This window comes from Myxocyprinus asiaticus, chromosome 1 (assembly GCF_019703515.2).
Source record: "Myxocyprinus asiaticus isolate MX2 ecotype Aquarium Trade chromosome 1, UBuf_Myxa_2, whole genome shotgun sequence".
NCBI lineage: Eukaryota > Metazoa > Chordata > Actinopteri > Cypriniformes > Catostomidae > Myxocyprinus > Myxocyprinus asiaticus.
In genome coordinates this window covers 27,939,511-27,964,554 of record NC_059344.1, presented here as the reverse complement: position 1 = coordinate 27,964,554, position 25,044 = coordinate 27,939,511, and the positions used below count along the sequence as shown (strand labels likewise).

The 25,044-nt window shown below is 39.2% G+C and overlaps 1 protein-coding gene across 1 annotated transcript in view; it reads left to right on the top strand.

Moving 5' to 3' along the window:
• The first annotated feature begins 577 nt into the window (after nucleotides 1-577).
• Nucleotides 578-25,044, top strand: part of LOC127440375 (zinc finger protein 710-like) — a 26,946-nt gene continuing 2,479 nt past the window's right edge. The window contains exons 1-6 of the mRNA XM_051696906.1: nucleotides 578-587; nucleotides 1,148-1,315; nucleotides 8,390-8,427; nucleotides 19,351-20,880; nucleotides 24,036-24,227; nucleotides 24,368-24,539. Coding sequence (XP_051552866.1) covers nucleotides 8,422-8,427; nucleotides 19,351-20,880; nucleotides 24,036-24,227; nucleotides 24,368-24,539 — 1,900 coding nt within the window. The 5' untranslated portion in view covers nucleotides 578-587; nucleotides 1,148-1,315; nucleotides 8,390-8,421. The remainder of the gene's footprint in view (nucleotides 588-1,147; nucleotides 1,316-8,389; nucleotides 8,428-19,350; nucleotides 20,881-24,035; nucleotides 24,228-24,367; nucleotides 24,540-25,044) is intronic.

Below are 25,044 nucleotides of genomic sequence, written 5' to 3'. Positions count from 1 at the left end.
ATGGGCACTACAATTGTAAATGTCTTTTGTGCTAATGCCATTGCTGTTATGATCTCCTTTATATATAATTCTGTAAAAATGTTCTCCACTCCTCTCTCTCTTCCATACCTTGTGATATAAGAATTAGACCAGACAAACCCAGTCAGGTGCACTTTCCCATCTATGTCTGTGCGTTTCTGATTTAAACCACAGGGATGGGTCCATGACAGATGCAGTACACCTGTGACAAAACAAGTGAAAAATAAATTATACCTTTGTTTGTTGTTCATTCACGTTACTAATGTATTGTAATTTACTTCAGCCAAAGAGAAATAAATCACCCAGATTATGGCCTGAATTTACCTAATTTAAGAGAAAATACGAGTTTTATTTATTTATTTTATTTTATTTTATTTTATTTTATTAATGGATGTCTATGGAGGAGTATGCTTCACTACTTTGAATAAACTGCTTTTGTGAGGAAACAGCTCATTGCTTAGTGAATTACCCACATGTCCGCTAATCTTCAACATGTTTAACATTAAACAATTCTTTTGGAATGAACTATAAGTGGAGTTTACTACGATTCAAGGACAATTTTGCGACAGGTAGGTGTCTGTTTACGGCTCTCTCTATTAATTTGTATTGTATCCGCAAACGGTGACTTACTGTCGTAACATGCTAGTTGACCGTCACGCTCTCTCCTATGGTAAAAACGCGTACATTGTTATCGCTATATAGAAAATCTCTGCCTGACATAGAGTTCATTCAGAATAGATAATGACAGGGCGACCTCTTCTGTTAGTGCAAGAAACTACCCAGGTTGTACTAGATATGCACTCACATGAAGCTAGTGAAACAATAGCGGCCCCTAACGTCCATTATTTGTATAATTCCTCTAATGTATATACATGACCCAAAACAAAAGTGCACGTTGAATACAGATACTGAACACCGATACTGTTTTTATGCTTAGATTATATAATTACTGTGCTTTAAAATGCATGTCACTTCATTGGGTCATGCTTCCCAAATCCTGTAATATTTGTCTATGAATAGCATTGCTTGTGTTGCAAATATTTGCACCAAATCCAGAGTAAATAGGCATATATTTTTGTGGCCACTTGCTTCATTTTTATTTTTAATTTTTAATTTTTTCTTCTGACAGCGAGGAGGAGCCCGGGCTGTTTATTCGTTCACGTCACTCTTTCTCTCATTCCCTTCTTCCTTCCTGCCGAACACAGAGAACCAGAGACCCAGCAACAATTCAAACTAGAAAGCGACGTTCAAGCCGTCCAAAGTGTTTTCTACGTACACACCCGATTTTTGGAGCGTGGTAAGTCCAGCAACTGTCCGTTCATTATTGCCATACAAACAGAAAACGAAGCGAATCGATTAGCCCCCGAAAAAACCCGGCTGTCCCACTGTCTATCCCAGCGAAACTCGCTGATTTCTTTATAACTGGACTCAAAATTATTGTGCACTCTGAACTGGATGCTGATATTTATATTTCCGCTTTTCATCTGACATCTGCATTACGATTTGCGCTCGTATTTCCGAGGGAGAGATCCAGTATCTGGGTCATTTTACAGAGCCAAAATGTCGCCTTTTCTCTTTACTTCCACATTCTCTCGTGGCACAAACAGATGGCGTCGGGAGGGGAATGGAGGGAGTGAGAAAGAGCCGCATGAACGAATAGAGCAGGCCACACTCGCCCTCTCCAGCTAGCCTAGCTCGGAAAACTTAAGACAGGCCCATAAGGCATCATCGCAATGCAGTCTGGATCAAAGTTTCCCTCTGAAGTTTTCGCTTCCTCTCACAACTGTTTACAAGGACCAGATGTAGCTGTTGTTGTTACAGAATGTGGTTTAAGATGTAGCTCGTTGGTTTGTAAGGGATTCTCGTGGTGTATTTAAGGGACTCGTTGCCGAAGGGATATTTTAAACATTGGATATGGAGTATAAAACATTTGCATTAAAGAGATCGTTCACCCAAAAATGAAAATTCATCATCATTTACTGCCTACCCTCATCATGCCATCCCAGATGTGTATGACTTTCTTTCATCTGCAGAACACAAGTGAAGATTTTTAGAAGAATATTTCAGCTCTGTAGGTCCATAAAATGCAAATGAATGTTGACCAAACTCAGAAGGTCCCCAATGCACATAAAGGCAGCATAAAAGTAATCTACAAGAAAGACTCAATATTTAAGTCCATTTTTACTATAATATTTATACTTTCTCCTCCCTGTCCAATAGATGGCGATATACACGAAGAATGTGAATCGCCAAAAACAAAAGAAGAACAATGTGAAAGTGGACTTTTATAGTACAAAAAGTGCTCAAATATTGATCTGTTTCTCTCCTAAACCTATCATATCGCTTCAGAAGACATTGATTTAACCACTGGAGTCTTATGTATTACTTTTATGCTGCATTTATGTGCATTTTGGAGCTTCTGAGTTCTGGCCACGCCACCATTCACTTGGGTTGTGTGGACCTACAGAGGTATTTGTTAAAGAAAATCTTAATTTGTGTTCAGCAGAAGAAAGTAACTCATACACATTTGGGATGGCATGAGGGTGAGTAAATGATCATTTCAAATAATTTTTGGGTGAACTATCCCTTTTATGACTCGCATGGTGAAATACTATGGTTTGTTATTGACCGCACGTCAGGTGCAACATCACACATCTCTGATTTGTTGACTCTTATGTGGGTGTTGCTAGCTTCTACATAACTTCTCAAACGTTCTCCTTGTTAAAAGCATGATATTGAGAACCTGACTCTTGAAGGCTATGTTGTAGAGCTGAACAATTAATCGAAAAAAATAATAGAGATTACAATTACAGCTGGGTCATTCCTCCAGAATGCATTGGCCCTCTCAGAAGCATACAAAAAACAAAGACGTTATTCAAATTTTTTGTAGATCGTACACAGAAGCAAGCAATGGACATATGTCAAAATGGTAAAACTGTAACATACGTTAAATAGAAAATTAAATAAAAAATTGTAATGCATCATGGGTAGACCTACTATATGGACTGCTATAATTGACAGTGTTCATGATTAAGTTAATTGTGGCAGCTGGGTCATTCCTACAATTCAGTGACATATCGGCTTTGAAACTTTTGAAAAATAAAACATACATTTACAAGTATGTTTCATCATTAAAGAGACATGTTAAAGATTTTATCAGTCACACTGTCAATCTAAATGACCAAAAAATAAATAAATCTGATGTCCATCCAGTGATATGGAACAACAACGGTGTGGACAATCAGCCACTACATGGTGTGTGAATGATATCTAGCAAACATAATTGTAAACGTATATTGATGATTTTATATCTGATAACAATTCTATTGACATTTCAAAATTACATTAATTCCCCATATATCTTTGGATTTGCAAGTTTAAGTGCATATATTGAAACACGTTGTTTGAATCTGTCATAAATTCAGTCCAAAAGATAACCACTGCAGTGCTGTTTAGTATTTTTTCAAGTTGCTGAGGTCACCTCTAGATGGGAACAGAAGCATGTACTGTACTGTACCGTATGTGTGTTTGCAGTGTAGTAGTCCGAAACATATTGACGTTGATACCTTTGTGCCACCTGAATTTTCAGACCTGTGGAAATACCATTTAGGCTATATAATATTTCCCTCTGAAACTGAGCAAGACAAATTTAATGAGGGGTGTTAGTTATGGTCTGTGAAGCATTAACTATTTACCAAATGAGTTTTCCATGCTGTAGAATCAGTAAGCCCTTTCTACTTTACCATGAACTTCACCAATAACACAGTCAGTGTTTGTGTAACCATCAGGGTAGGGTTGCACCAGCTGTGCGTAAGGTCTCACTTAAGTTGAGACATGAAGTTCACACTAAGGGCTTAGTAACTACTAGTTAGTTTGTAACTAAGTCAGGGCTTAATTTGGTTGCACCACCTGTTCTTAAGGCAAGACTTAACTAGTAGGTCGTAAGCTCTCCGTGTAGTAATGCATAGTCGCATAATATGACGTTTACTTGTATTTATCCAATAAGCAGCCTTCAAATTTGTACACAGAAATATTAAAAAGCTGTGAATTTCAGTTTGATCTTGTAACAGTTGATGTTCAAACCTTGTTTGCTTGCGTAACTGTCAGCTGTAATAAATTATGTCCCACTGAAATACGATACACATGTAAATAATTATATTCAATAACTGTATCTAAAATGAATAAGGGGTGATAAATAAATACTAATACAACAGGCTGGAAAAATAGACATTTATTCATTTTAATATCTTATATATTTTGTATATGTTGAAACTTGTCCCCGGGTGGCTTACACAGGAAAGTGCACTGTTAGATCAGTTTCATGCTGAAGAAGTAAGTTTTTTACGTAATGTTTTCTCCCGTAAACGATTGTAATGCAACATCATCATGCATGTCAAAAGGACTGAAGCCTGTTAACCAAAACATGAGCACATTGATGTCATTAAGTGAGTCTGCTTTTTTTATTCCATCCTCCTGGTCAGAGTCTTCCGTTAATATTTAGTTTATACGTAGGGTTACGCGCTACCTAAGTTTAATGGGGCAACACTCAAATATTTAGTAGTGTATAAATTGTCACTTTGTGCCCATTTATATAACTAGACTAAGTTGTAACTTATGTGTAGCTGGTACAACCGGCCCCAGGTATCTTTTGATGCTGAAGATGAGAATGTCTTTTGTGGTCTTTATCACCATTCTAACTTTCGCATATCTGACAGTCCAGCTTTTATAAATGTAGATCTTCTGGAGGTGCTTTGATTGGGATGGATTCTAGTTCAAGTCCTGCTTATTTTTCTGCTTGCCTTAAGGAATAGTTCACCCAAGAATAATCATTCTCTCACCATTTACTGACCCTTATGCCATCTCAAACTCATATGACTTTCCACTGCGGAACAAACTAAGATATTTTGATAAAGCGTGATGAAGTGTTACCAAGTTTCAAATCACGATCGCACCAAGGAGACTGTAGATTGCAAGATTTATAGTGAAGAAGGAGTTGCGTTTTGGTCTATGTCCACAGTTGTTGAAAAGTGGAAATCTTTGAAGTAGTCATGAAGTGCTACTGTAACAATGGGGTGATATGTTCCTAGGAAGCCATGTCTTAAAGGAATAGTTGACCCAAAAATTCTGTCGATATTCACTAACCCTTATGTAATTCCAGACCTGTATGACTTTATTCTGTGGAACACAAACCTTATTGTCATGTTATGATGCCATGACGTTTGGTCACGAGATGCGCAAGAACCATGTTGCCCTATTTGTTTTGGGCTCTGTATACAAGAGTTGATCAATGATTTAATTTGATTTGAGAGTGAATAACAACTTAAATTTCAATATTGTCATCATAAAAAGTGATTTGTCCACGTTTACATGCACCTAAAAAAAGGGTTTTTGCACGTGTTATGGGTGTGCGATAGCTTAATGTGACTGGCCCAACGAAAGGTCTGACCTTTGCACACAATTCTTCGAACATAGCCCTTGACATTTGGAAGCGTTTAACCCAAAGCTGGTCATTAAAGTGGGTCCTCACAATCTGCCAGAACAGTTTTGGGCATGGGTGCTCGCAGGTGTACAGAAGCTGGTGGCCTATTGGCATAGCAGTCATTTCAGCCCTCGTTATATGAGATATTGCACTCATTCTACAGCGTCGTCTGGCAGCATTTAATAAAACAAAACAATGTACAAGTTCTTTAATACATTTAGGGTAATTTAGCTGCTCCATCATGACAAGACCCCCTCTAGATTAGGGAACCTTTTTTCACTAAGGAGCCATTTTTTAAATTTTTGGGTGATGCATTTTTTTCGAAAGAGCCATAGCACAAATTAATAATTTGCTATTTTCAAAAAACAAAGTTTTTCAATAAAATAAAATATTTATTATGCCCATAGACTACTCAGAAACAAACAAATATGCAACAATTGTTGCATGTTACAATATGGAATTGAGTACGTGTTTGTGCGGGTCTCCATAAAATTACTTCATTTTACAGTTGTTCATGAAAAAGTTCACTCCCCTTTTGGGCTGGGTGATATATAAAAAATATTTTAACGATAATCGCCTTAATTATATCGTCAACCTCCCTGCCGAGAGTCCGAGAATATTTTAGCTTTACTAATTTTGCTTTGGAAAAATAATTTATTGAAACTCAAAAAACTATTATATTTCTAAATTCAAATTGCACTAACGAAAAAAGCAATAAAAATAATGAAGTGATTCCCCAAATCCAAACATTAACTCCAACGGCTCCATTTGCCATCATGCATTTACCGTAGACTTTGTCAGTTCGAACCAGTTTGGCTATTCTCTGTTGACCTCTCTCATCAACAAGGCATTTCCATCCACAGAACTGCTCCTCACTGTGTGTTTTTTGTTTTTGGCACCATTCTGAGTAAATTCTAGAGACTTTTGTGCGTGAAAATTCCAGGAGATCAGCAGTTACAGAAATACTCAAACCAGCCCATCTGGCACCAACAATCATGCCACTGTCCAAATAACTGAGATCACATTTTTCTGATGGTTGATGTGAATATTAACCGAAGCGCCTGACCCGTATCTGGATGATTTTATGCACTGCTTTGCTGCCACATGATTGGCTGATTAAATATTCACATGGATGATTGTTGGTGCCAGATGGGCTGTTTTTTAATTAATTTTTTAAATAATTTTTATCCCCTTTTCTGCCCTATTCCCACTACTTAGTAGGTCCTCGTTGTGGTGCGGTTACTCACCTCAATCCGGGTGGTGGAGGACAAGTCCCAGTTGCCTCCGCTTCTGAGACATCAATCCGCACATCTTATCATGTGGCTCGTTGTGCATGACATCACGGAGACTCTCATCATGTGGAGGCTCTTGCTACTCTCCGCGATCCACGCACGAGAACCACTAATCGTGACCACGAGGAGGTTACCCCATGTGACTTGACCCTCCCTAGTAACCGGGCCAATTTGGTTGCTTAGGAGACCTGGCTGGAGTCACTCAGCACACCCTGGATTCGAACTCGCGACTCCAGGGGTGGTAGTCAGCATCAATACTCGCTGAGCTACCCAGGCCCCCCCCAGACGGGCTGGTTTGAGTATTTCTGTAACTGCTGATCTCCTGGGATTTTCACGCACAACAGTCTCTAGAATTTACTCAGAATGGTGCCAAAAACAAAAAACATCCAGTGAGCGGCAGTTCTGTGTACGGAACTAAACCTGCAGAGTTGCGTTCACAATGTGTAAGAGCGAACTGATCCATGGAAATAAAGCGAAACTCACAGCACCTCTTGAGATGATCGGAGATCATTTGCAGCATTTTCATAGATGACAAATTTACAGTTTTCAGACAAATGAAAATGGAGTGATAACTCTTTACATGCGCGTTCCACAAGACAGTGTCCTGCTGCACGCCTCTGAACAAACAGCGAATCTGACACAAATAATGACAGCTTTTCTTTTGTCTGTTTTTATATAATAAGATATAATAAAGTTTCTTCAAGCACGTGTCTTGTGTCTAACATCATGTGTCACTCCGAGACATCTTACAGGTCTCCTGCCTGTTGCAGGTAGATGAGCAAAATTACTCGCACATGAAATACCTGCATTTGGACGAGGTGCTTGTGAACTGGATTGAGCCTCGTCGCATTTGGCGGGTGGCAGGTACTACAGTATATCACACCCTGGGGGACACATAAAAAAATAACGAACATTCGTAAAATCGCTCGTAATAAATTCTCTTAACTGCTAGATCAATAGTTATTGGGAAACGAGGCCCAGAACTCTATGCATGTGCGTGTCTTGGAGAAGCACTTTCATTGCACTCGTGAGCAGCAGAGCTCACTGTGCACTCATCAAATCAGACACACATCGGCGGATTTTCTTTCATCTGTTCTTCAAAATATAATCACACGTTTCATCAAACACGCATCTTTGTGTCTAATTTCTTGTCATATTTCTTGACTCCGAGAAGTCTTACAGGTGGGTGTTAATTTCAAACCTTGTTCACCAGGAGTAGGCTGTATGACAAATTCGGGAGAAAGGAAATCAAAACAGTGTAACTGACTTCAAGCTTGACAGTCATACCCACACTTTCTGCAGGAAAATAATTTCTAGAAAGTTTTAAATGATCATGTGTTGGTGAATGGTGAGACACCTGGCGAGCCATAGGTTCCCGACCCCTGCTCTAGATAATACGCATGACGAAACACGCAATTATTCAAATTTTTTTGTTTGTTTAATTGGTCTTAAAAAATGCTAAATATTTTCCAGCTATGGACTACTTTTATGACACTTTTGGGTAGTTTTTTAAGCTTTAAAGTGAGTCACTATCAACTGCTATTGTATGGAAATTTCCAATTGCGACATTCTTTAAAATATATCCTTTTGTGTTCTGCAGAAAAAAAGAAATTCATACGGGTTTGGAACAAAATGAAGGTGAGTAAATAATGACAGAGTTTTATTTTAGGGTGAACTATTCCTTAAAGCTCTCTAGGACAGACTTGTCAGCAATTGTTACAGAGTCTGTTCTCGTTTTGGTTGAATTATTTAGTTGTCTTTTGGCAGTGCTCTTCAAACGATTTACAAACGAAGTGATTTACAAGACACCAATTGACAGGTGCCCTGGAGCATTGTTTCTCTCAAGGGTACTAATGTAATGCCGCAAGATCTCAGCAGCTCACAGTTTCTGGGTAAGAACCTGTGACCTTACAGCACAGATCAGTCACTGACACTTCAGCACCCTAGGGTGGAGAGTGCATTGATTATTTGAATTTCAGTGAGGCCTATGGAAACCAAGTATGAAATCAGGAATTTGGTTTACGTGGACACGTTGTAGTTTTACGTGACTACCTAACCTGCCCACAAACATGGCGCTTAACAGTGTTTGTGTACAGCTTTTAAATTTAGCTTGCATTGATGTGGCTACAAAATTACCTCACTCTTATTGATTACGTACAGTATGCACCATCATTTTCTGTTTATGGGAAACACCAAATACTCCAAAGGTGATATGAAGCAGTGCGTATGTTACCAAATCAGGTGCTGGTGCCGCTGATTTTGTATGTTGCTCTGGAGCCCTGTCAAGTGATGGTCTTTGCTGTATACCTTTATCATATACTTTAATTTAACTTTATTTTACCAGAAGATATTACTCAGGTAGACTTTTTCTTATGGTGGCTTGATTTGGTCTTTCCTGATTCAAGTCTCTCTCTCTCTCTCATTCTCTCTCGTTCTCTCTTTCCTGTTCTTTCTCTCTTCATGCCCTTCCCCCATGGTTTGAATTTTTTCTCTTTTTTTCTTTTTCATTTGTTCCTTTTACTTCCTCCTACCACACACACACTCAAAATGACTTCTTTTTTCTAGGTTTTCTTTCCTTTCCCTTTGTTTTGTTTTTCTTTTTTACAACATTTAAGGTTTTCCTCCCTTGCTCCCATTCCCTCTTTCTATTCTTCACCCTTTCCTCTTTTATATATCTTTCTCTTTCCTCTTCCCTTCTCTCTCTCTCCCTCTCTCTTTTTTCTTTTTCTCTCTGTCTCTCTCGCACTCTCTCCCCTCCCTCTCCTGTTCTCTTTATCTCCTCCCCTCTCTCCCTCAATTGCTCTCTCCATTTGCTCTCACTCTCTTTCCCTCATTCACCATTTGCTCTCTCACAATTCCTCCCTCCCCTCTCTCTCTCTCCTCACTGGTGAAGGCCTCTCTTCTCCTCCCTCATCCCTCCATTTTCTCTTCTTTCACAATCCTACTCTCTCTCAGCCATTTTCTATGGAGGTATATCCACTTTTCTTAAATCCCTTAAAAATCAATATTAGCTCAATAACTACTCATTAATGTAAGAATAAGGTTTAATGTAAAGTCCACACACAGTAATAATGTGTACATATACATATTTTAATCTCTTATGAACAATGGGCCTCATTCATGAACCACAAGCAGAGATGATGTGACAATTAAAGAAACAATGGTTTTCTGAATGCTTTGCACAGAAATTGGCTATGTTTACATGTACACCAATACTCTGATTATTGCAATAATCAGAGTATAATGAATAATTAGATTAAGATGTTTACCTGATTTGGGCAAACCTCTTTAGTCCAGTTTTCATGCTACTTGCCATTACTCTGATTATTCGCAGAGAAATGTGATGTTAATGCTATTTTATAAAATAATATTACAAAAAAACGTCTTGTTGCAAATATGTATCTTTAAATACAGCTTGGTATAAGGAAAATTAGTTAGTGAGTTTGAGTCTTTTTTTAAAGATTTATTAAAAGAACCAGAGTCTTTTTCGACAACACTGGATGCACGGTCTGTTTTGATTCACTAAAAATAATTGGTTCATAAGAGTCATTTGTGTGTGAATCGGAATACACGTGATGGATGTTGCTGTGTTTCGCCCGTGAGCACAAACTCATTTCAAAGACGTGTTTCCTTTCCATTATTTTGAGGCATATGTTCTTTTAATCTCCCCAACATTCGATTCAGACTGCAAACGGACATTCACAACTCTGGAAAATGTTTTCTTTTGCCGTGGCGGGGCTGTAGATGGGGGCGCTACACTGCTCGAAAACAATGCAAGAAACTGCCGTTTCAAATGAAGCTGAGAAGTAAATACAGCTTTTGTTTTGTGATGTTTTTGAACTTGTGCTTTAGCGTAACATCATCCGTCTGCAGCACTGATACAGCTGCACTTTGGTCAGAGTGGAAGAAATGCCATTAAAGCATTTACATAGCAGTATAAAGCGATTAAAATAGGAGTACACCACATATCTTACTGCGATTATCATTACTCTGATTATTTTGTAATTAAACATTGTTATTGATTTATATATGCACCCTGACCCCCAACGAACACCCCTGTGGTCTCACATAATAATACACACACACAAACCAAAAAAAAAAAAAAACAGAAAACAAAAAAGAAAATATCATAAACATACATAATTAAACTAAACTACACTCTCCACATCCCCTCCCCAAGAGTCCCCCAAAAAGACTAAATAATTGCCCCATTTCTTAACAAATAAGTCCCAAAACCCCAGCCTTCTACTTACCCCTTCCTTGAAAGCAGCCACCCTCCCCATTTCCACACACCACTCTGAAAAAGAGGGCGCTCCATCCGACATCCATCCCCTTAAAATTATTTGCCTGCCGATCATGAGACTGGTCAGAACTCATTTCAGTGTGATTATCCCCCAAATTTATGACTGCCCCATCACCCAAAATACAGAGTCTGGGACAAAGTACAATTTGAATGCTCAAAACGTCACACATACAACTCTGAACTTTCAACCAAAATCCTTGAATCTTAGCACACCCCAAAAAACATGGATTGTGTCTCCATCTTCTGATTGGCATTGCCAGCAGGTGGGTGTGTCTTTAAGACACAGCCTATATAATCTAGAGGGGGTCCAATAGACTCTATGTAGAATCTTGAATTGCATAAGGTGAACCCTTGCATCTCTAGATGCAGACTTGACATATTTTAGAATCCTAGCCCACACTTCCTCCTCTAATACCAAGTTTAAATCTTTCTCCCATAATCTCTTGATAGAAATTAAAGCTCCGACCCCCAGACACTGAGTTATCAGGGAGTAATACACTGATGCCTCATGACCTTTTCCAAAAGCAGTAATCACTTCTCCCAGAGTATCTGCCACTTTAGGGGGGTGTGAGCTACTCCCAAAAATATTACAGGGCAGGTGGCACAGCTGTAAATACTTAAAGAACTGAGATCTGGGAATCTCAAAGTGTTGAACCAAATTTTCAAAGATCTCAACACTCCATTCTCTTGTAGGTCACCGACTGTAGTAACCCCCCTCACAATCCACTCTGACCAGCAGAAAGGGGACCTTTCAATACATAATTTGGGGTTCATCCATATGCTCGAGGCAACATTTAAATAAATGTCTGAATTAAACACTCTGGGCACTTTTGTCCATACCGCGTGCAAATGCAAGATAACAGGGTGTAACTTAACTTCTCCAGTTAGTTTGATAAAAGGCTTTGCAATGGCAAAATAGGGGCAAGACCTTCCTGTTCGATACAAAACCAGGGAGGGGCTCTCTCAGGTGGAAGCGATCAATGAGCCAAATGTCTGAGACCGAATGCATAATAATAATAAAACAAAATCTTGGGGAGGCCTAGCCCACCTTTGTCAATTGGCCTATGTAACTTATTAAAATGTAATCTGGGACGCTTACCATTCCAAATGAAGGACTTTGCTATACTAACAAATTGCTTGAAATAAGAGAGGGGGACATCTACAAGGAGAGATTGTAGCAGGTAGATGAATTTTGGAATACAATTCATTTTAATAACATTAACCTTCCCAATCATAGATAAATGTAATGAAGCCCACCTGCTCACATTGCTCGAAATTAAGGGGTCAAAATTAATTCTAACTAAATCAGACAAATTTGCTGGGAATAAAATGCCCAAAGATGTTTCCAATTGAGCAATCCACTACAGATGAAATGAGGGACTTAGATATATATATATAAAAACATTTATATTCTAGAATAAATGTTATGGACTGATAATAAAAATGTATAGTCCCTACCAGATGGGTTCAAAAGTCTCCAAATATCTGTAAGACCAGGATTTTTACACATCCTGTGAAGCGTCAATGTTGCTCTAGGGGGGCTTAAACACTTTTGCTTCACTATGATCAAGGACTGAGTCCATCAAAAGATTAAAGTCTCCTCCCAATATTATATCATGAGGGGTGCCAGCGGCATGCAGCATCCCTTCAAGATCTATAAAAAAGCCCTGATCATCAGCGTTAGGTGCGTAAATATTAGCCAAAATAAACCTTTGCCCCTGAATTTCTGCTAAAACAATAATGATTCTTCCTAATTTATCTTTAATCTGTTTGAGATATTTGAATTGTAGATATTTACTTATCAGTGTAATGACTCCCCTGCTCTTACTTGAGCCAGCACTAAAGAAAACATGTCCACCCCATATCTTCCCAAATTTTTCAGCTTCCTGCGGGGAAAGATGCGTTTCTTGAAGAAAAACTATATCATATTTCCTTTAAGAAAATAAATAACCTTCCTTCTTTTTATGGGGTGCCCTAACCCATTCACATTCCACGTGGAGAGAGACAATCCACTCATATTAACATTTGACATGTTTGAAATAATAGATTGTGTGTCAGAACTAAAATTATAAAGACCACATTCCCCATTAGTGCAACAGTCAAACCCCAAACTTCCCCCCGAACCAAACAAACAGAAAAAAGAAAAACGTGCGCATTAACCCCGCACACGACAGCGCCAACCGGCGTCCATCCCTCTTAACTCAAACAGTCCATATATGCCTACGTGAGCCCCCGCGACAACTTTGCCATCAGATTGCTCAAGTCTGGTGTTTCTATACAAATTTTGTGAGACAGAATTACATGACAGAAAATAATCTATAAAACAAACTGCAGCCAATAGGCAGAATAAACACAAAGAACGTGTAGATTCATTCACAGAACTATCTCGAAGGTCTGTTCCTCCACAAAACAAGCTCCAGCCTCTAGCGGAATCGGTACAAAAAATAATAATAAAAAAATTCAAAAAACAAGAAAGGCGCCCAGCTTCTTCGGACGGTCAAGTGTATGTTCAGCGAGCCATGCTCACTTGGGGGCAACATGAGAAACACACCATGACTTCTTCAGTCCATTGGTTTTTTTTAAACACATCGCTTGTTGTGGGCATGTAAATATTTTGCGGCCATCCTTATTATCTGTTCTCAATTTTGCTGGAAACGTCAGTGCAAAAGCGATCCTCTGTCGATGCAAGAGTTTCTTGCATTCCTTGAATCGATCACGTTTCTCTCTTGTCGATTTCGTAAAGTCTGGGAACAAGAAAATGTTGTGCTTCTTCCAAGAATGCTTTCCTTTGCTACTCGCCTCGCGTAACACGAGATCTTTATTGGATGATCTCAGAAATTTGGCCAGAATTGATCGGGGCCTGTCTCTCTGTGAGCTCGCTCGATTTCCAGCTTGTGGCCTGTTGTTTTGAGCAGACTTGGGAAGAGCTCATCTAGGAATTTCACCATATCTCTGCCTTCCTCATGCTCAGGAATTCCAACAATTTGGACATTGTTTCGCCGATTACGATTCTCCAAATCCTCCAGTTTTTCCCAAACACATTCCAAGTCTGTCTTGGTCGCTAGCGGATTAGCAGCTAATTCCCTCTCCGATGACTCCAGATAATCGATCTGTTTCTCAATGTCCCCAATTCTTGTAACCAACTCGAAGAATTTCGCCTCCATTGCTGTAATCATTCGACGTATTACAGCAAGATCTCCAGGTCCACAGCTGCCGTTGAATTTCTCCCGCCGCACCTTCCAAACCGATTCCCTGGTCTGTGGGCCTGTCTGAGGTATCAGCTTGAGCACGTAAGTGTTTTTTAATATCTCTAGAGCCTGAGGATTTTGAATTCTTTGACATGTTGACCTCTTAGAACAGTTACGTAGCAGGGTGTATCGAATCTCACCGGTTTATAACACAGAAAGAATAAAAAGCTAGCAAAGTGCGCAGAGCTCGCTGTTCACACGTCCAACCCTCGCATGGTGCCACGTGACTCCCATTACTCTGATTATTAGCATAATTGCAGTATCATAATTGTAATATTCTGTTTACATGAGCTTAATTGCGGTATTGCCTTAATCGCATTGTAATCGCGTTAAGAGGGTGCATGTTAACGTAGCCATTGGTTCTGCTCATGTTTCATGAATGAGGTCCAATGTGAGTGTTCAGGACAGTGAATAGAAAACTTTCAGGTATAAAACAATCATGTTTACTTATTGTGCGTTGTTTATTTGGATATTAAGAGTTTTTAAAAGTTAATTTACTTATTGACAAGTTGCAATGATGTAATTAGTGATTCTGTCCATGGCAAGTTTATTTCATAATATGTTTCATACTTAATTTATTCCATTGCTTTATTATTATTATTATTATTATTTTATGTGTTTATATACATTTACTACCATTCATTGGTTTGGAATCACTATGAAATTTGTGTACTCTTATACTCTTATTCTCCAAAGATGCTTTAAAGTGATCAAGAATTACAGCTAAGACTTCAATAATGCTACAAATTACTTACTATTTAAATAAATGGTGTATTCTTCAAACTTTCTGTTCATCCAAGAGTTCTCTGCTTGCAGCAATGACACCTTAAGCATTCTAGCAGTCAGTTTAAGTTATTCAGTTGATGTTTCACTGCTCCCATTCTGCAGCACTTCCCAATTACTTAATTCGTTTGTAGGACACTTTTCAAGGACCTTTGATCAAACTTTTCTGCTCAACACCTCAAACTTAGACTCATCCATCCAAATGACAATTTTCTATTTATTTACCATTCAATCTTTGTTCTTTTGCCAATTCTACTCTTCACTTCTTATTTGACTGTTTCAAATGTGGCTTTTTCTTTGAAAATCTTCTCTTCAGTGTTGCAGATAAAACTGTTTTTTGTTCTACTGGTCATTGAAGCTGCCAGTTTAGGACCTGTGAGGGGTCTGTTTCTCAAACTTGAGACTCTGATGTACTTGTCTTCTTGTAGTTGTGCATCTGGGCCATCAGCTTCTCTCTCTGCCCTGGTTAGATCCAGTTTGTTTTATTCTTTCAAGCCCATATTGTATGAAATAGTCTTCTCTTCATCTCTCAAAAGAATAATTGACTGATGAATTTCAGAGAAATGTGTGTCGTTGTTTTTTTTTTCCATTTTAAACCCAAAATTTAGTACAAGTGAGATGAAGATATGCAAGTGTACTCAATACTTATTATAAAAATAATAATAAATAAAGCCACAGTATTGCGATGTTCAAACGTCATTATTAGCTTTTCAATTGTTCTGTTGAAAAGAAATGTTTCTTGAGTTGCAAATTAGCACAGACAGACTGAATTAAGATTAGAGTTAAGGATTAGGTGACAGTTTTTTTAAAAAATCAATTAAAAATGTTTAACCGCTATTTAAAACAGTAATAATAATTTACAACATTGTTTTTAATAGTATTTTTGATCAATTTGATGCATCCATGTTGAACAGAAGCATCATTTTCCTTCAAAAACAAAAATGTCATAGTAGCTGGGTTTCCATCAAAAGGTTTAGCATTTTTTATGCGCATTTCTAAAAATTTGACTGAAGAAAATATGAATCGTTGTGCATTTCCATCCATTACGTCATGCACATTATCTTCATGGAGCCACCTTGTCATGATTGTACAGTAATTAAATGCTGCCTGGATAGGCCACAGAAAAGGTATAATATCTGATATAAAGAGGGCTGAAATGGATGCGATGCCCATTCACTGCCAGCCTCTGCATACCTGAGCGCCCGCTCAGGTTTAAAACTGTTCTGGCGGATTGTGAGGACCCACTTTAAAGACCAGCTAGGGGTTAGACACTTCCGAATGTCAAGGGCTTTGTTTATAGAATTTAATGTCAACTTCCAAGCTCTGTCTTTTCGTTGGGTAAGTCTCATCAAGCTATCGTATAATATAACACATCATGAATGGTTAAAACACATCATCGTTTTGTGAATAAACTGTTTCCATCACCTTAATGCATATTTGAACTAATTCAAAACTCTAGAAAATCCACTTCCTCGTAGTGCATTAAAATGTATGCGAATTTTGAGAGTTTATTCGCATATCAAGTGTTTCCATTCAGGATTTCTTATGCGCAATTTCAAAATGCACATAAAAATAGTTGGATGGAAACCCAGCTATTGATCCAAAATTTTTGAATGGTAGTGTGTGTGAGTCCACACATGCATCCACACATTTAACTCGCACAGATATGCAGAACACTCTTGTTTCTCAGTGCATAGGCCAAAAGGCCTCGTCTGACGCAGACTCTCACAGATATACGCATGTTCATTCAGCTTCTACTCTGTCAGCCTGCTTATGTACTATTCTCATTTTGCATATAAAATGTAACCTTTCTGACCATTTATACAACATACGTTCTCTTTTGCCATCACTTTCTTCTTTTCATCTTGCTTATGTATTTCTATGTACTCAACATAAGTGCTGTCTTAATTTCAGACTTGGATTTCAAATCAGGGTTCACTCATATACACTTCTTTTGGTCCCTTCTGTTTTTACTCATTCATTTGTGCCCTTTTTGTCAAGCACACATTCTCTGTTTGTTTGCTGTGATGTACATGCATGCCTTTATCTTCATGGCTAAGCTCACAATCTTTTGACAGGGTGAATGTTTGTATTTTCGAATGTGTTTTGCAAGTGAAAGCAAGAAAAGAATGTCTGTGCAAGACAGTCTGAGAGAGTAAGAGCAACGGAGAGAGAGAGAGAACGAAACAGAGAGAGAGAATGAAAGAGGGGGGAGGGAGCGAGGGAAAAGAGGATGGTGTATGTGTGTGCTTGTGCCGAAGAGAGAGAGAGAGAGAGAGAGAGGAGTGGGGGAGGGGAAAGCAGAGTGAGAGAAAGAGTGAAAGAGGAAAAAGAGAGCTTGCATACAGAGTGAACAGAGAGAGAGTACGAGAAACACAGAAGAGAGAGTATCTGTGTGTTTGTATTAGAAAACACATAGTGTACGAGGGGGGGGGGGCAATAGGTGAATTCGAACCTGTGACTGTGCCTTAGGATGAGATCTCTCAAACACCTGAAACCACAGACCAAGAAAAATGTGGTGAGTTCCCCTTGCTAGGATGCACAGTTTGTCTGGCAGGCTGTTTGTGTATGTTTGTGTGAACACTACACTTGTGTTTTGTACTAGATGGCCCGATTGGGTGCCATCAAATGGCTTGACCTATTTACAAATAATTTGATATAAAAAGAGGCAATCAGTGCAATGTTTTGTTGTTATTTTATCAGTTCCAATATTAATCGTTGTGTTTGTAATTTCAGATGCTTGTCTCTTCTGTGTGCTTTGTCTCTCTTACACTCTTATGCACTCATTGTCTTTCATTATGTCAGTCTCTCTCTTTCTTTCTGTCAGTCTCTCACTCTCTGTCTCACTCTTGCTTTTTTGCTCACTCACCCAGCCACTCTTTGCCCCTCCCTCTCCTCTTTTCTCTCTGTTATTAACTCACTCTTTCTCTCTGCTCTCTCTCTCTCCCTTTCTTACCCTTACTCTTTTTCCCTTACTCCTGTCTTTTTCAAATGATCTTCGCCAGTGTGCATAATCATCAATGTTAATTTCACTTTTGAGGCATGATTGGCATAACGTTCAAGTAGAGTTTGAGTGTGGAAGCCTCCAATAAAAGGGCCACCTGCAAATTAAGTTTATAGAAGATCAGTGGATTAGTTTTGAGTGAGATAGAGACATCATTTGTTAAAAGGAAGCAGGTGCATTTAAATTTATGCAGATGGAAGATGCTTTTATCTGAAGCAAATTGTAGTGCATTCAAGCTATACATTTTATCAGTATGTCCAATCCCTGGGAATGTAATCCATGATCTTTGTGTTGCACTTCCAGTTGAACTACAGGAACTCGTATAAAAAGTAGAGAGTGCTGACTGGATTAACATGCTTTATGGCATTTACATTTAATTGTTGTGGAGTGGTTAAGTGTTGAGGAGAGATGTAGCCTGCAGTGTGTCCCCTGTTTGGACCATGCACACAGGCCCATTTAAACCTGGTATTACGATGCATGTTGTGCGATCCGTTTGAAACAGGATGACGCTGAAGACAAGTGTAAGTGGGGTCCAAAACGTTTTGAGATTTGTCCCCTTCAACCACAACCACAACTGAGGTGGTCTGTAACACATCACCACATCGGGCTTGTATTGGTAAATGATCATCCGTTTTAATGCATTCGCAGCACCACCTACACACCTGTCAATCAACCAATGTGCCAAAACAAGAGTTTAAACCTTGTCAGTTGTTTGCAGCTTTAATAAGAAATAACAGTTTCAAAATTTGAAAAGCACATACATGTACATGTACAAGAACTTCTTAGAACATCTTCAGTTTGCCTGATATTAGCATGCAGAGACGCAGAGACACAGATGCACACACACCCAAAGCTCAGTTAATACGGGTTCTTCACTAAAATAACTGAGAATTCTGCTCTAAACATGTTTGCGCTGTGATTAAATGCAAGTATAACTAAGAGAAATCGTGTGTCATTTTTTAGCACTTTCTTTTTCTCCTTTTACTTTTTTGCGCTTTATTATCATGCTGACATAATGATTGATGTTTGTCATCAGGAAATCAGAGAGCTTCCCCTCGAAATCCAAACACAAATGGTCAAAAGAGACTCCTCTTAGAACCAGGTGTAAACGTTGTTTAAATGGTGGACATTTATCCTCTTGTAATTGGATTGCCCTAAACGCATCTTAATACCAGGTGTAAACAGGGCCTAAGTGATTATGTTTGTGTGTTTGTGCCTAACAGGAGGAGAAAACACAGCGGCTGGTCAGATGTTATTCTGAGGCTATGCACCAGCAGATGGACGCAGGGACACAGACAGACCCAGTGGTGGTCCTGTCTTTGGCCCAAGCTGCTGTGTTGGGACTCATCTCCCAGAACGAGGTCTTTGGTGCCACTATTGCTCCTAACGGCTTCTACACCGGAGATCTGAAAGAGTCCCCAGCTCCACCAGGTGAGAGAATGGACTATGAGTATGCTGACCAGCTTATAGGCGCCAATGGCGACTACCTTGGGGAGAATTTGGGTGAGGATGGGCACATGCACTCCAGCTGTGCTGAGAGAAGGTGGCAGGGGCCACCAGAGAACAGCAAACCCCCTGTAGGGCAACAAGAATCACACATTAAAGGAGAGTCTGTGACCCCAGGTTTGCCTTCTTGCAATCACATGATGAACAACATGGTATCTAGAGAAAGCATGCAGATGGTGGACCCCTCCAGCTACAGGGTCCCCCCCAAACCCCATCTCAACAACTGCTGCTCCACCTGCGTTCGAGACCCTAAGATTACACACCCTCCTCCCAATCCGCATTTACACCCTCACCACCATGCCCACACACACGCACCTCACGAGCTGCCTTCACACAACAGGGATCACACACATGAAAAAGGAGTAGAGGAAGTTGCAGAGGATGGGGACAATAGAAGAAACAGCATGGGGAAAGCTGGAAGTGGTGGCGAGGAAATTAGCAGCTACTTTCAGGCCAGTGAGGTTGGCTATGAGGGTGGGGAGATGGAAGGTGTTGGGGACTTTGACGAGAATAGCGAGGGGATGTTCTGGGGGGAGCCTGTGGAAGGGGAGGCACCCCGTGGCCGCCGTATTGACCGACTGGACATCAACATCCAGATCAACGAGTCGTACTGCGTGGACGTTGGCGAGGGCCTTAAGCGCTGGAAGTGCCGCATGTGTGAGAAGTCATACACCTCCAAGTACAATCTGGTCACGCACATACTGGGCCATAATGGCATCAAGCCACATGCATGCCCACACTGTGGCAAACTTTTCAAACAGCCTAGTCACCTACAGACACACCTACTGACGCATCAGGGTACGCGGCCACACAAGTGCACTGTGTGCAAGAAGGGCTTTACCCAAACTAGCCACTTGAAACGTCACATGTTGCAGCACACCGATGTTAAGCCCTACAGCTGCCGTTTTTGTCGTCGCGGGTTTGCCTACCCCAGTGAACTCCGTGCTCATGAAGTTAAGCATGAACGAGGGAGATGCCATGTCTGCTCGCAGTGCGGCATGGAATTTCCCACATATGCCCACCTGAAGCGTCACCAGGTGAGCCACCAAGGACCTTCCACTTTCCAGTGCAGTCAGTGCAACAAGTCTTTTGCCTACCGGAGCCAGCTGCAAAACCACATGCTAAAGCACCAAACGCAGCGCTCCTTCTCCTGCAGTCAGTGTGGCCTGCAGTTTCATCAGCTGCATCAGCTACGTCAACACTCCCTCACACACAAGACAAACAAGCCTCAGGCCCATGCTACAAAGGTAAAAAGAATATTAGTGTTCTGGTTCAACTGTGTATCCTGCATGTTGTCCAACTGATTAACTTTACATTCCAATTTAAATTTGAAGGTGCACTCCGTAAAATTTGTTTATACTGTGCTGACACCTCACAAAAAACTAAAGTTCACAGTTAACTATGTCATTGAAAAATGTGTCATTATGTCATTATTTTCTATGTAAACAAGCAGCATACAAGTACAGCTTCTATCAACAGTACTTGAATAAGCAGAAGACAGAAATCTCCAAAATGGTTAGTCAAGATTACGATCAAAGCACGTATTTTAAATCAGCAGTAAAATCTGACAACACTGGTATCATAAATTGTGCTGCTTTAGCTCAGATCACGTAAAAAAAACAAAACGATATTTCCCCGGCTTGTAGAGCTAATGCGCATGTGTGTTCTTGAGTTGATTGACAGGCAATATTTGTATCTAAAAGGAGATTGGCTCTTTTACCTCTAAAGTGGGACATCCTTTTCTACCTATGTTAGTCATTGGGCATTCCAATTTCTCCCATTCATTTTAATAGAAGTGGCCCGTCTCTGGTAATATTCAGGTGGTCATGTGATCTCAACATGGTACAAGTCATGAATGTGTTCCTAGCACTATATTTAGGATAAATCACCCTTTTCTTTAAAGCTGAAGGTGTTTTCAGTTTTGATACTTTCTATTCCAGCTTAATATGCAGCGACATCTATAAGCCATTTGTTGGTTAATTGTCTCAAACTGTAAACAGTTTCCGTGGCACTATAAAAATAACTCTGATTGTTTTGAGCGAGCTTGCCAGCTCTACACAACAACGTTGAATCGACCAATGGTGTGAGCTGGGGGAGGGACTATCTGTTTGTTCGATCAAAAGTAGACGGGCATATTCAGAAAGCTGTTTTGAAAAAAAAAAAAAAAAAAACATTTAGAAATTACATGTCATGTGAGTTACATCATTTGAAACATATTTTAATATTTCTGATTAAAAGTTTAGCAATTAATAAAAGTGCACCTTTGAGTTAACCCTAAAAAGGGCAAGACCATAAAGAAACATCAGATAATTAATTTACTACTATTTTCTGACACATTAGGGCCCAAAATAACACATTTTCATGTTTTTCTAAAACATTGCTGTTATTTTAAATTTTACTGTTTGTATCACCCAAGGATACGCTGTCTCTTTAGGGTATCAAAAAATCTTTAAACCCATTCAAAAACATTTTTAAGACACTAGTTTGGTGTTAGAGCCTTTTTTAATGGTTAGAAAAATGTACATGTTTCATGGAAATGGTACCACAGTATTACTGTTTTTGTTTTTGGATATGGTGCCATGGTAATACCATGTTGTTTGGACATGTACCATGGTAATATTATGTTGTTTGGACATGTACCATGGTAATACCATGTTTTTAAGACATTTACTGTATGGTGGTAATACATAATATCCTTTGGACTAACTCGAAGTACCTCGTAAATACTGTTGTATGTGGTGATGATTATTTAATACCACAGTATATTTAAATGTGCTGCAGTATTACCATTTGATACCATTACTATACCATGGTACTGATCAAGATCAAGAGTGGGGCCAGTGCCCCAGGGCATCAGACTACCAGCGGCATTCAAAGCCTCAGGACTGCCAAAGACAGGTGAATACCAGGACCCTTGGCTAATACAGTGCAAGTTGACCACTAGGGCCCCAGACCCCTTGCAAGTATGTGAGTTCATCACCAGGGACCCCGGGAACTTTGGCTAATACAGCACAAGCTGACCACTAGAGTCCCCAGGCCTTTCTTTGAAAACAGTATGAGCTGATTGATAGGTCACTGTGATGATGCACCATAAAGGTATCATCTGGGCCCCTTTGGTGCATTAAGAGGGGGACTGTCAGGTCCTGGGCTACATTTTGCAGCCATCTAATGTTAGCCAACTAAAACACAACTAATTTTATAATAATTCTTGAAATTAGACAATTTTAAAGAAATTGTCGCTTAACAATAGTATAAGTGGCTTTTCACTATGTGTGGGGGTTGGGATGGGGTTGCATCTAACCAGGGTCTGGTGGGACCGTGATCCAATCCTTGTACTAACTGCTTAACAAATGAAGGTAATGTTAAATTGTACAAATTTTCTGAAAAATACAGTCAACCATTCTCCATTAATTATCCATTCATACATATACTGAACTTTTTTTTTTTTATTCCACTAAAAGGGCAACGTATCCCCTAAAATACAAACATTCTGTGTCAGATTATAAAAAAAATTAAATATTGAATTCATACATTTTCAACATAAACATAATACAAGTCCTAGCAACAATATTTTAAGCAGAGAATGTCCCTCGAAATATAGTGTACATGTAAAAGATATCAACTTTTACCCCTAGGTCAGCGGTTTTCTCACAGTATGCTACCATGTCACATTTAGATAAAGATTGTGAGTTGATGCCACAGTTTTTATACAAAGTCACATAATCTCAGTATTTGCAGGGTCCCCATTTTCAATCATTTTTACAGAAATTTGATCCACTCAGTGCTTCTTTCCCCAGCCTCTAAAATGTTTGTATTCCACAGGATACGAAAACCTTTTTAGGGTTAATGTTTACATCCTACCTGAAAAATGATTGATAGATTCACTTTTTTTTTCAGTGCATCACAGCATATGTGTAATGATGAGATAAATGTAAAGAATTTCTGAGACCCTATTTATTTTGAGTTTTTTTTATTTTCTATTTTAGCATTTGACTAGTTTGTGAAGTTGTCTCAGTTCAAATTCCTTATTGAAAGTTTGACTGATTTGTTAACTATTTACTGGTCTTACATGTAGTTTTAAATTTAACTGATGCACCCTTTACTCTATTTCTCTGCCTTAATTCTTTCTCCCTCACCTTTTATTTTCCCCCTCTTACCTATTCTGCAACCTCTTTCTCATCCCTCCTTTCATCACTGTATTCCACCCCTTTACTTTCTCTCACCCTCAATCACCAACTAACTAGAGAAGGCCTTCTCTCTTTTCTCATCCCTCCATTTTCTCTTTCAGCCCAATATCTATTGTAGCACAAGATTTATATCCCATCAACACTGCAGCACTTTTGCTACCATATGTGAGAGTTTTGAGCTTTTATTTAGATGTTTTGTTTTTTCATTCTATTAGGGAACGAAGGGATTTAAATGTGATGTATGTTCACGAGAATTTACATTGTCTGCAAACCTGAAGAGGCACATGCTGATCCATGCCAGTGTCCGGCCCTTCCAGTGTCACGTGTGCTTCAAATCTTTTGTCCAGAAACAGACCCTAAAAACTCACATGATCGTACACCTGCCTGTGAAACCCTTCAAGTGCAAGGTAAGACACCCTGACTCTTTCTTCATGCCATGAATGTGAGTTCATTTTCAACTCTAGTTATCTAGATTATTGTTTGCCTAATGGTGTTGCAGAGTGACTTTTTGTTTGGTTCATACAACTACTTGATTTATTTTCCACAGGTATGTGGAAAATCATTTAACCGAATGTACAACCTCCTGGGCCACATGCATCTCCATGCTGGCAGTAAACCCTTCAAATGTGCATATTGCTCCAGTAAATTTAATCTGAAAGGAAATCTCAGCAGACACATGAAAGTTAAACATGGAATGGATGTCTCTCCAGATGGACAAGGTGATAAGAAAGGAACAGCATTGTATCTAACATGCCAGTTTATCCATATAATTGTCAGTCTTGTAACTTGCAAGTTTAACCCTTGTGTGTCAATTTAAAAAAGTTACTCAGAGGTCCTTAGAGGACAAAAATGTCCACGTCAAAAAACTGCCATATTAATATTATTTTCTACTTTCAGTTAGTTCAATTTTTTTTAACCAACATCAGTCCAGATCATAACTACCAAATATTCATTCATTTTCAGGATTTTAACCCTTTAAATGCCAGTTTGTTTACATAATGCCACTGTTGTTTTTTAAACAAGCACACACAAATTTCTCAATACACACATACAAAACACACTGACATAAATACCAGCACACCCACAGAATTTTAGCTGCATCATTGATTTAATTGGCCTGCAGTACAGACAGAAAATAGGAAAAAGCATGTTTTTGCTCCATAGGCTAAACACAAGGAAAATGGTGCCATCTGGTGGAAAATATAAAACATTTACATTTTGAAG